Below are 12,968 nucleotides of genomic sequence, written 5' to 3'. Positions count from 1 at the left end.
TACCACTGAGCTGCATCCCCAGCAGTTAGATGATTCCTAAGAGTAGAATATGCTCTCGTTCCGAAGATTCCCACACTGATGAGTGGCTGATTAATCTCACGTAGAAGGAGGGGCTGAGGGTGTTTCATAAGAAGTAAAATAAAACTCTGGCTGTAGAACAGAAAGGCTTTGGTTCTTCAAAGCCTGAAGATACAGAAACAAAAATTAAAAATTAAAATTGAATACTAAAACTAACACCAGGATATTTCCTGGAGGATGCTGGGAGTGAGGCCAGGTGAGCAGGTGAGACGTCTGCAGGTTTTTTTGGCATGTGGGATGGTATTGTTGCTTTGCCATTTTGTGTTCCTATGACACAGAAATCAAGGTCTTCAGCAGCCAGTGGCTCAGTGACACCTCCTTGAAGTGTCAGCTGGGACATTCACAAGTGGGTGTTCTGACCCAATGTTACTTCTGTAGATTCCAAGAAATACAGTTCTGAGTCAGCCTGACTCTGCTTCCCTCTTGGAGGATAGAAATAGGCTTGCACCAAACTTAACAAGAAAATGAGAGAAGCCGGAGGAAGTGAGGAACCACCGCCAAGCTCTGGGGTGGGAGGAGGCCCACCGTGCTGTGTGGCTGCCTCACACTGTGCCATGTGGACCCAGAGGTTTTGTCAGCTCTCAGGGGAACCCAGCATTGCATGTAGGAACAACAAGAAACAAAAAGAAAATAAGGAAACAGCCCAAGTGGCCCACAAGAGGCAGTTATTTGTGGGGTTATTATTAGTAGTAGTATTAGTATTTTGGTACTGGAAATTGAACTCAGGGGTGCTTAACCACTGAGCCACATCCCCAGCCCTTTTTTTAAATATTTTGTTTATAGATAGGGTCTCACTGAATTGCAAGTGTTTTGCTAAGTTGCTAAGGCTGGCTTTGAACTTGCAAAGCCAGTTCGTGGCCGCACCTCAGGGCCACTTGTGAGGGTAGATGGGTAGGTAGGATTGTTCCCTGAAAGCAAAGGAGGTTTCTTGCCAAAAGACCGACAGTAGCCAAGTTTGGCAGATCCAGGATTCCAACCCAAACCCACCGCACCCCAGCCAAGCTCTTTTGTAAAAAGCCTCAGGGTCAGAACACAGGGTCTGCATGTGACCTAGCATTTCCACCACTCAGGATCCACCCAGAGAAATGAGAACATGTCCATACGATAGCAGCATCATTCGTAATAATGTATAAAAAGGTCCATCGTGGATGGATTTTTAAAATGCAGTGTATTCATACAGTGGAATAATATTCAGCAATAAAAAGGAATGAAGCCCTGGATTTCCTTGTTCTCAGATTCTGAAAACATTATGCTAAGTGAGAAAAGACAGACACAAAAGACCACTTATTATATGACTATGTATCCCATATGTCCAGAAAAGGCAAATCCATAGAGATAGAAAGTAGACTGTGGTTACCTAGGGCTAGGCAGAATGCAGATGTTAGGATGGTAATTACTAAGGGGCACAGGGGTTTCTTCTTGGTGTTTGGTGATGAGTGCATAATTTCATGAATATACTAAAAGCCACTGAATTGTACATTTTAGATGGGTAAATTGTATGGTAAGTGAAATGTATTTCAACAGGGCTGCTAGAAAAAATTTTAAATAAAATAAAAAGGGGAACCCTTATTAATAAATACCCCCAGCACATTTGCACAAAGGATTTCCGCCTATTAGCACATGCACATCATTTAGAAAGGTGATTGCCCCCAGCCAGGCTCAAGCCTCCAGAGCCTGCCATCTATTCTCCAGGTGACAGGGTGGCTTCTTGCCCTATGCCAGTATTACTCTTCTTCTTCTTTTAATCTGGGACCCAGGATGCCTAGGTTTAACTTCCCAACTCTGAATTTCCAGAGCACAGAACATGTTGACCGCCTCTGGGTTACTTCTGTGATCACTGGGAACAGCTAAAGCCTCAGGCTACCAGGGCAGGGCCTCCTGGGGCTCTGTGGCAGGGACACCTCTCTCCCAGTGAGTCACCAGACACTAATCCTCTATCCCATTCTAGGGTGATGGCTGTTCACTGGCCAGGCTGTTAGAGCGGCCCTCCAGGGGTTCCAAGCATGAATGTGATCACAGTTGGCAAAAGCGTGGGGAGCAGGTGCCCATGCATGGAGGGGCACGTATGCCAGGGCAATCTCTGTGAAAGACAACCAGCAGTGCCCAGCTGAGTCTAAACCCACAAACATTTTGCCCCGGCCACTGTACTCCTGGGGAGTTCTCTGGCAAGTGCATCCCTGCCTGGGCACAACGAAGCAGTGTCTTCCAACAAATAATATTCAGCTGCTAAAAACAAACAAACAAACAAAAAAAAAAAACATGAACATGAAGAATCCCTGGCAATGAAAAAGAAGTCTACAATAAAACAGCAAACAAAATAACCACAAACATGCAAGACAGCAAACTGCAGTTATGAAGAGCATCAGCTAGGTAGCAAGACTGCCTGGGTTCAATACTGTCCCACCATTTATTTCCCAGGCTCAAGTTCTCAGAGGCTGGGCTTGACTCTTTGGCAAAGTGCCAAACATCTAGGGATCTCTGTGTACTGAGAAAGGCATGTTCAGCAGGCCTACCCTCCCGAGGATGCAGTGCAGGGGTTAAGCTGGTGGGAGGAGGCCTGGAGGTTGTGGAACAGGTTTGTAACGTGTTGCTGTGAAAATCCCAAAAAGGAGGCCCCATGCTTGTGTATGCAAGGAACCTTCTGGAAGGACACAGGCCAGGGTGCAGTGGTGGGAGGCCTATTTTTACACGTCCCACTTACACTGAGTTTGTTTTATTTTGTTCATATATTACTTACATATTATAAAATATATGCATTTTTAAAGCTTGCCTTTATAACACATAGGATATTTGTTACTATGTTATTCATAACAAGGTTAAAAAAATTAAAATATTTCTCAAGCACCATGAGGTGCAGCTCAGGGGTACAGAAACTTACCTAGAAAGTGCCAGGCTCTGGGTTCTATAACCAGCCCTTACACCAAGAAAAGCCCCTTAAGGAGAGATGAGTGAATAAATCCATGTATATCATTTGATGAAATATAAATGCAGTGCACTAAGATATTTTTAAATTTATTTATTTTAGTTAGGTATGCATGGGAGCAGAATGCATTTTGAGTCACTGTCCACAACCGCAGCACAACTTTTCATTTCTCTGGTTGTACGCGACGTAGCATCACACCGTATGAGTGCACAAAAATTGTTTTAAAAAGGAGTGCCCTACAGGTGCTGATGTGGAATGACCTCCTCAAGATGTTCTCAGAAGAGCAAAACATTTTAAAAGAGAATTTCTCACTTAATTGGAAAATTTAAAAACACATATATGCTACATTGGCTTATTTTAGAAAAATGTGGAAAAGACAGAAGTGAAAGGTGGAAGGTCCTCTCCAGAGGCAATCCTGTTGGTGAGTTATGAGCTCCCTCCCAGGCGTGTGTGTGTGTGTGTGTGTGTGTGTGTGTGTGTGTGTGTTAGGGAGCTATAATCCTACTCCATACTGTGCTTTTTAAATGTAATTCCAGAGCAGGAGCACTTTCCCAATTATGATGAACATCCTCCAGTTGGCTGCCCAATCCGTTGACATTCTGCCACAGGAGAACCTGGGCCTTGACAAAGACAGAAACTGACCTTTCTCAGTACACACCCAGTACCTGCTGGGTGGTGCTCCTTGGAGGAAGGCCAGGTGGCCATTTTGGCTAAACAACCCAGGTTACCATGTCAACAGGACTTTTTTAAAAAGCACATTAGATTAGTACCAGAGGAACGAGGTTTGGAAAACTGGGCAGTTGTCTCCCTCTGAAGTCACCACTGGCAACAGAGCCTGCTCGGGATGAGCTAGAAGAGTGGACGGTGGAGCGCTAAATCCTTCCACGGGTGGTCAAACATCTTACCAAGGGACCTCTGTACCAGAGTCCAGGGAACAGCAGGTTACATCCCCTCGCCTTCAGGTGGGGGCTGACTCATAACAACATCAGAGAATGTCAGATGCACCCAGAGATCTGCTAAGAGCCCTGAGGAATCCGTGGAGAAGAGACAGGAAGGGTGGAGCACGCCTGGATCCTGAGGCCGGAGGACTGCAAGTTCAAGACCAGCCTCAGCAACTTAGCAAGGCCCTAAGCAATTTAGCAAGATCTTGTTTCAAAATAAAAAAATAAATAGGGCTAGGGATGTAGCTGAGTGGTAAAAGACCCCGGGTTCAATCCCCAGTAGCAAACACACACACACACACACACACATACACACACACACACCATATATATATATATATATGCAAAATAATCAAAAATCCCTCTTAGTAGCACCCTGTCTCCCAGAGACAATCACCATTAAAGGTTGGATGCAAATTCCTCTTCTAAATAATTGTTGCTTCACAAACACTAATGCTATTTTTGAATAAAAATGAGATTACATTTCAACTTGTCTTTGTACTTCACAGCATATTTTTAAAAAATAGCCAGAGGCTGAGGCTATAGCTCAGTGTAGAGAGAATGCTTAGCATATATGAGGCCCTGGGTTGATCTCCAGCAGCTATAAAATTTTTTTAAATGTTTAAATAGCTATGATTTTATCATCTCTATTATGGATCAGCACTGTGCCAAAGGCTTTTCAAAGATTTTTATTTTATTTTTATGATGTTAGGATGGAGTCCGGGGTCTCAGGAGTGCTGGGCAAAAGCTAGACCCCTGAGCCACTCCCTCGGCCCCTGAAATACGTATAGAAGCACATCTTCCTTTTAATGTTTGAGCTGTCTGGACACGCCTTCCTGCTGCCCTTCGCACTGGACTGGGCCAGCGTTCCAAGGCTGCCTTAGAATGGGAAACAGGATAAACAGCAACCTGCCCTTCAGGGGGCCCCAACCCCAGAGGAGACAGGCTATTTCTGGAGCTGTCTGCCCTAGGGTGATTTAAGCCAGAACTCTGGCCCTAAAAGGAAAAATTTACCCCAGTGTCTGCAAGAACTAAAATTATTAATATTTTAAAAACAGACTAATTCTGAAGTTATAGAAGAATGCTTTAAATTGCAAATCCTGAAGTGGTACTTACTGGGCGTTTTGCACACAGTGCTAACAGATACTGTTTGTTGGTTAAGTTACATGAGGATAACAGTAATGATTTTTTTTTTGGTGTGTGTGTGTGTGTGTGTGTGTGTGTGTGTGTGTGTGTGTGGTGCTGGGGATTTAACCCAGGGCCTGTGCATTTGAGGCAAGCACTTTGCCAACTAAGCTATATCCCCAGCCCAACAGTACTGCACTTTAAATTCCCTTGCCAATTATTACACAATGTCCAATAATGTTTGCCTTGCACCCCTACCCCCACTGTATTCCAGTTTTGCATATGTGAACAGAAATCCCTAATAAAATAAATACCATCTTCCTCAATCCAGAAGAACTCTAAGCCCCAGCTTTTTTGACCATGATCAACATAAGAATATCTTACACAATGTCCCAGTACCCACACATATGCAGGGGTGATATTAAACTATTTAACACAAACTTAGATAAATGTAGAAGATATTTGAGAATTTGTGGAAAGGTTTTTTTATTTTCCTTTTTTTTTTTTTTTTTTTTTTGGTGTGTGTGTATGTGCTGGTTCTGGGAATGAAACCCAGAGCCTGTACATGCTAGACAAGTGCTCTGCCTCTGAGCTGCACCCCCCGCCCGTAGGAAGACCTTAAAACCATTAATTTTCACAGGCAATGATCCATTGGTAGGGCTATAAGCTAAAATGTGGGAACAGAAAGATAAATCACATTTATTAAGCACCTACAGTGCATTTATATTAGGTGCTATTTCTAAATCAATAATTAGTAAGAATTTATTCTATTCTTCAGTTAAAACCCCATAGGATGGCTGTAAATGTTAAAACAAGATCATTTTTTCCATGCTCCTAAGATATGTTTCTAAGTAGCTTATACTTATATTTCTAAAGGCTTATACTTTTTTTTAATTCAATGCTTGTGCTAGATAAATGTAGACAGACTTTTAAAAGTCTGCGACAATTGTTAACCTCTTTGTACTCAATACACAGCCTGGTGACAGATACATAAATAGGCAACCAATAAGTGCAGGTTTAGCCAGGTATGGTGGCATACGCCTATAATCCCAGTAACTCAGGAGGCTGAGGCAGGAAGATAGCAAATTCAAAGCCAGCCTCAGCAACTTAGCGAGACCTTGTTTCAAACAAAAAATAAAAAGGGTTGGGGATGTGGCTCAGTGGTTAGGCACCCCTGAGTTCAATCCCCAGTATCAAATAGATAAATAAACATATTAATACATAAATGCTGGATTAATTAATTGATGTAATCCAGTGTTTACTCTTACACTACCCAATGGTTTTCAATAAAAGCATCTGGTTAAATAAATTCTTAAAAATATTAACAATGGGTACATCATCAGAGGCTAATCAACAACCAACATTTGTGTGTGGGGAGGTGGGGGGTAGGAGGTGTGTCTGGTAGACCCCCACGTGTGATGGCTAATACAGCATCCTATCCTCATGCATAGTACAATACTATATTTTGAGAGAGAGAGACTACATGCACATAACTTTGATTATACTATATTGTTAAACTTGGTGTATTTTATTACTGGCTATTGCTGTTACTTTTTTTTTTTTTTAGTTGTAGATAGACACAATATCTTTATTTTATTTATTTATTTTTATGTGGTGCTGAGGATTAAACCCCAGTGCCTCACACTTGCTAGGCAAGCGCTCTACCACTGAGCCACAACCCTAGCTCCTGTTGTTAATTTTCTTTGTACCTATTTACAGATTAATCTTTACCATGTGTATGTGCATATAGGAATGAACAAGCCTATGTAGGGTTAGGGACCATTTGTGGTTTCATTTGTGGTTTGGAACATACCTCTGAGAATAAGGGTGTACGTATCAAGAAATATGTACAAGCCGGCCAGGCACGGTGGCGCACACCTGTAATCCCAGCAGCTTGGGAGGCAGAGGCAGGAGGATTGCGAGTTCAAAGCCAGCCTCAGCAAAAAGTGAGGCCCTAAACAACTCAGTGAGGCCCTGTGTCTAAATAAAATACAAAATAGGGCTGGGAATGGGGCTCAGTGGTCAAGTGCCCCTGAGTGCAATCCCTAGTACCAAAAAAAAAAAAAAAAAAAAAAAGGATATATGTACAGATGAACCATAAAATAAAATATTTACACTTTGCAGGACTAATGCTTTCTATTCTATTTTGCTCCATTTCTTTAAAAAATTGCATAAGCAATTGATACATTCACCAAGTTTATGTGCATGAATGTGCACATGCTTGTGTTCAGAAAACAAGATCCTTACAATGTGCAATGCTCTCTGATATTTTCTATTGTATTCTGTTTTATTCCATTAAAAAAAAAAAGGTTGGCAAGACTCAAAAATATTTTTATACATGTGTTTTGGGTATTGAACAGCTATATTAAAAACGCTACTCTAAGGTGATGAAGCTGGTTTTAAGCCAACAGAATCTCTCAACAGGCAAATCCTATGATCCAGAATTGAGAACATCAGCCAGGGCTTGGAACCTGGGGAGAACCCAACCAGGGACCTCACCGCCCCATCCCCCGGGGCAGGCAGGCTGGGTTCCAGAAGGTGGAAGAGGTGGTTTGCTCACCTTGAAGTGGAAGGAGCTGGCCGGGGACCCACTGGAGCCGTTCTGCTGACTTTTCTTTAGGTTGCTGTAGTAGTTATTAACCTTAGCATTGACAATGTGGTGGGATCCGGGGTCCTCGGTGATGGGGCAGATGAAATAGCCTTCATCATCATCGCTGTCTGCTTCAGATTCCCCGTCGTGGCCAGCCCTGGAGGATCGGCCACCATCAATGCCTTCCAGGCGGAAGATGAGGTCTTCGTCTGCCATTTTCCAGGGGTACCCGTTTTATCCAAGGGGTGCACGGTAGAGCCAGAGTTACTGGACCAAGGCAGCAGCAAAGGTCCTGCAAGAGAAGCAAGAGCCCCAGGGTGGGTGCTGGTATCCAGGGGCAGAGCGGGCTGGGCACGCCACCCTGCATGCTGCTGGCCATGGCAAGGCCCAAACCTTGGGAGCAAAACCTAGAGCTATATTTTGGGGGAGGCAGCTGGCAGCATCCAAGAACACCAAACCTGTCAGCCCAGTAATTCCGCTTCTAAGAACTCTAGCACTTAGAAATGGGGGAATGAGAACTGCATCTTAAGCAACCAGAGTGATCCTTTTAGAGCATAAATTAGATAAAGTCCCTCCTCTGCTTAACACCCTCCAGCAACTTCTCTTTGTATTCATAAAAAAGATCCAATGCCTTATTAAGGCTCTAAGGACTGCGGTTCCCTGGCCCCAGGCCCACTTCTCCTCAGCCTTGGCTGTGCTCCAGGGACATGGGATTTCTTTCTGTGAACACTTCAAACGAATTCCCACCCCAGGGCCTTTCTACTTGCTGTTCCCAGTCCCCAGAACAACCTTCCCATAGAGGGTTCCTTCTCATCATCAGGATCCCAGCTCAAAAGTCACCTCTTGCCGGACATGGTGGTGCACACCTGTAATCCCAGCAACTCAGAAGGTTGAGGCAGGAAGGTTATAAATTTGAGGCCAGTCTCAGCAATTTAACGAGAGTCTATCTCAAAATATATTTTTTTTTTTTAAAAGAGCTGGGGATGTAGCTTAGTGATAAAGTGGGCCCTGGGTTCAATCCCTAGTACCACCAAAACCAACACCACCACCACCAACAACAACAAAAACAACCCACTGTCATTCACCCTGTTGTATTTTGTTCACAATTATGTGCCCAAGCTGAAGTCATCCTGTTTCCTTTTAATAGTCCATATGCCCACCAGAGCCTTAAAGAGAGCCTTGTACACAGAAGGCACCCAACACATTTCCCTGGAATGAATAAGCCCTCCTAAGAGTGTCCCCTGTAACAGTCCCATGTGTCCATCAATGGAGCCCTGTTACATATATTGCAAAGGACAAGCTCCGAGACCCACAGAATGCCAAGACAGCAAGACTGTAGAATAGAACCCTCTCATTTACAGCCAATTGATTTCTTTTTTTGTTGTCCTGGGGATTGAACCCTGGGAGCTCTACCACTGAGCTACATCCCCAGCCCTTATATTTTATTTTATTTTTATTTTTTGGGTGGGGTACTAGGAATTGAACTTAAGGGCATTCAACCACTGAGCCACATCCCCAGTCCTGTTTTGTATTTTGTTTAGAGAGACAGGGTCTCACTGAGTTGCTTAGAGCCTCGCTTTTGCTGAGTCTGGCTTTGAACATGTGACTTCTCCTGCCTCAGCCTCCCGAGCCACTGGGATTACAGGTGTGCATCACTGTGTCTAGCTTTTATATTTTTATTTTGAGACAGGGTCTTGCTAAGTTGCCCAGGGTGGCCTTGAACTTGCAATCCTCCTGCCTGGGCCTCCTGAGTAACTGGGATTTGTGCCATCACACCAGGCCTGCTGACTGATTTTCAACAAGGGTGCTAAGATAACTAAATGGGAAAAGAAGAATCTTTTCAATAAATGGGCTGGGATAATTGAATATCTACATGCAAAAGAATGTGATTGAATCCCTTCCTTACACCATGCAAAAGTCAACTCAAAATGGACCAAAGATTAAATATAAGAGCTAAAACTCTACTATAGAACTCTAATATCGAACAATTTCATGAACTTGGATTAGGCAGACTCCTTCAATATGACACCAAAAGCTCCAGTAATAAAAGTGTAGATAAACTGGACATCAAAATAAAAAACTTTTGGGGGCTGGGGATGTGGCTCAAGCGGTAGCGTGCTCGCCTGGCATGCGTGCAGCCCGGGTTCGATCCTCAGCACCACATACCAACAAAGATGTTGTGTCCGCCGAGAACTAAAAATAAATAAGTAAATAAATGTTAAAAAAAATAAAAAACTTTTGTGTTTCAAAAGACACCATCAAGAAAGTGAAGACATACTGGCTGGGTGCAGCAGCCGCGCATGCCTATCATCCCAGCAGCTTGGGAGGTTGAGGCAGGAGGATCGAAAGTTCAAAGCCAGCCTCAGCAACAGCGAGGCACTAAGCAACTCAGTGAGACCCTGTTTCTAAATAAAATACGAAAAAAAGGGTTGGGGATGCGGCTCAGTGGTCAAGTGCCCCTGAGTTCAATCCCCAATACCCCACCCCCCAAAAAAAGACAACCTGAATAAAAATTGGCAAAGAGTTTGAAAAGATAGTTCTCGAAGGAAGATATACAATGGCCAATAAATAGATGGAAAGATGCTCAGGATCATTATTAGCCTCTGGGAAATGCTAGTGGAAGTCACACCTACCAGGATGGATATATTTTTTTAAATTGGAAAATAACAAGGGTTGACAAAGATGTAGAGAAATTGGAACCTGTCAGGGAGTGGCAGTGACTTAGCACAAAGCAGCCTCAGTGCAGAAAAGAAACATCAATCAGGAGCCGAAGGAAACGCCTGTCAATCAGCAGGGTCTCCTGACCAATCCTGGATCTCAGCCAGTTTCCCAAGACCAACTCCAGCCGGACAAGGGACTCTAAAAACACTTTTTCCTGTCCCAAGCCCTTCCCTTCCTGCTGTAAGCCCCATAAAATTCCAGTCCATTTGAGCTCCCGAGGTTTCTCCTCAGACCCTTTTCCTGTCCATTCTGTGGGTCTGATGGAGTTCCACCAGGGAGTGATATCTCAAATAAAGCCTCCCTCAGTGGCCTTTTTAAATCTGCCTCCCTTGGTCCTGGCCCATTGCCTGATCTCACAGAACCCACACACAGGGCTGGTGGGAATCCAACTGGTGCAGCTACTTTAGAAAACATTGTGGCAATTTCTTAGAAACTTAAACCCAGAGTTACCATATGGTCCAGCAATTCTACTCTTAGGTATCTACCCACACAAAAGCCTGTGCACAAATATTCAGAGCAGCGTGGTTCACAATCATCAAAAGGAGAAACAACCCAAATGTTCCTCAATGATGAATGAATAAACAAAAACGTGGTATATTCACATAATGCCTCCACATGGACAGAACTCCTGTAATCCCAGAGGCTTGGGAGGCTGAGGCGGGAGGATCCAGAGTTCAAAGCCAGGCTCAGCAACTTTGCAAGGCCCTAAGCAACTCAGTGAGACCCTGTCTGTAAGTCAAATACAAAAAAAAAAAAAAAAAGGGCTAGGGATGTGGCTCAGTGATAAGTGCCCCTGGGTTCAATCTCCCCCACACCAAAGGAGGGAAAAATAGAATTTAACACTCTTATGCAAAGCGACAGAAGACAGCCATCAAGACAACAACGGCATGATTCCATTTGTGTGAAATGTCCAGAGAAGGCAAATCCATAGAAACAGGAAGTCGCTCAGGGGTTACCAGGGGCTGGGTTGAAGAGATAAGGGTGACTGGGGAGGAATGGGAATTGATTTCTAATGGCGATGGCATTTCTTTTGAGTTGATGGAAATGTTCTCAAATTGAATGTAGCCCTGGCTGAAGGGCTGTGGATTTACTAAGAAACACTGAATTGTCCACTTTAAATGGGTGGAGGACGGTAAGGTATGTGACTTATGTCTCCATAAAGTTGAAGGAAAATAGTCAAGAAAAATCTCAAATTTAAAAAAGCAAGTTGCAAAACAGCAGAAATATTAGGGTATTAAAAGGAAAAGAAAAAGGATATTTGGGCATTCATTCAAAAATTCTTGAAGGCTGCTGAGGGGCTATGCTTGCTTTGGAATGAGCAACTGATCTGGGAGCTGGGAGCCAGGAGTGGAGGGAACTTTTCAAAACTATGTACACTCTATCCTGTTGTAACTTTTTATAGAATTGGATTGCTCTCCACACAAAATAAGACATTAACTAGCTTAAATAAAAAAATTTTAGGAGCCCAGCATGATGGAGCATACCTATAGCCCGAGCTACTTGTGGGGCTGAGACTGGGGGATGGCTTGAGCCCAGGAATCAGGGCCAGCCTGGGCAACACAGCAAGATCCATCTCTTAAAGAAAAAAATGAAAAAGATATTTAAAAAAATCTTTTAGACCAATTCAATAGTTGCAATTATTCTCAAGGGCTCCGTCCAAGACCCTGGTTCAGCCCTTCCCTAATAGTTATTGAAGCAGGAAATATATTTATATTCTAATTCAGTACATGCCCAAGAAAATAGAAATTAAAATCACAGGCAAGTCCACCTTGCCTTTCTTTGCACATTGCACTCTTGCTGCTTTTTAAAAATATTTTATTTTTTTAGTTAGAGTTGGACACAAAACCTTTGTTTTAAATATCTGTTTTTTTTTTTTGAGAGAGTGAGAGAGGAGAGAGAGAGAGAGAGAGAGAGAGAGAGAGAGAGAGAGAGAATTTTTAATATTTATTTTTTAGTTCTCGGCGGACACAACATCTTTGTTGGTATGTGGTGCTGAGGATGGAACCCGGGCCGCACGCATGCCAGGCGAGCGCGCTACCGCTTGAGCCACACCCCCAGCCCTAAATATCTGTTTTTATGTGGCGCTGAGGATGGAACCCAGGGCCTCGCACATGCTAGGTGAGTGCTCTACGGCTGAGCCACAATCCTAGCCCACACTCTTCCTGTTTTCTGTTTCACCTTTGGCTTCTGCTTTTCATTCTTTTTGTTCTTTTTCCTTAATACACTGCCCACAAGTTACATCAGTCTCCTCCAAGTCTGAAAGTCAATGTCAATGGCTGAGTTTGTTTCTTAGCCTCTGGGCAAGTCAGAGTCACCAGCCTGAAGCCAAAGCCAGAGTCTGCTCAAGGCCTGCTGCCCCCCCATTCTCGGTTACACCCATCTCTGGTGCTCTCCCCCCACCCCCATCAGCCCTTGGCCAGAGTCCCTGCTGACCAGGACGGCCTGCTGCCTGGAGCTGCCAGCAGGCCCAGCCTGGGGACTAGAATGGTGCCAGGGGAGGGGCCAGAACCACAGTTTCAGCCTGCAGGCCCGAGGCAGTGTTGCCCAGTGGTTAGGAGCGCAGATTGAGGAGCCTGGCTGCTGGGGCCAC

At 44.0% G+C, this 12,968-nt stretch overlaps 1 protein-coding gene across 2 annotated transcripts in view; it reads right to left on the bottom strand.

Moving 5' to 3' along the window:
* Positions 1-12,968, bottom strand: part of Eef2k (eukaryotic elongation factor 2 kinase) — a 58,676-nt gene that overhangs the window by 39,541 nt on the left and 6,167 nt on the right. For both annotated transcript variants that reach the window (XM_026392092.2, XM_026392093.2), the window contains exon 2: positions 7,628-7,949. In XM_026392092.2, the coding sequence (XP_026247877.2) occupies positions 7,628-7,873 (246 nt within the window). In that variant the 5' untranslated portion in view covers positions 7,874-7,949. The remainder of the gene's footprint in view (positions 1-7,627; positions 7,950-12,968) is intronic.

The sequence above is a fragment of the Urocitellus parryii genome, chromosome 9 (assembly GCF_045843805.1).
Source record: "Urocitellus parryii isolate mUroPar1 chromosome 9, mUroPar1.hap1, whole genome shotgun sequence".
Classification (NCBI taxonomy): domain Eukaryota; kingdom Metazoa; phylum Chordata; class Mammalia; order Rodentia; family Sciuridae; genus Urocitellus; species Urocitellus parryii.
This window is presented reverse-complemented; position numbering and strand designations above follow the sequence as displayed.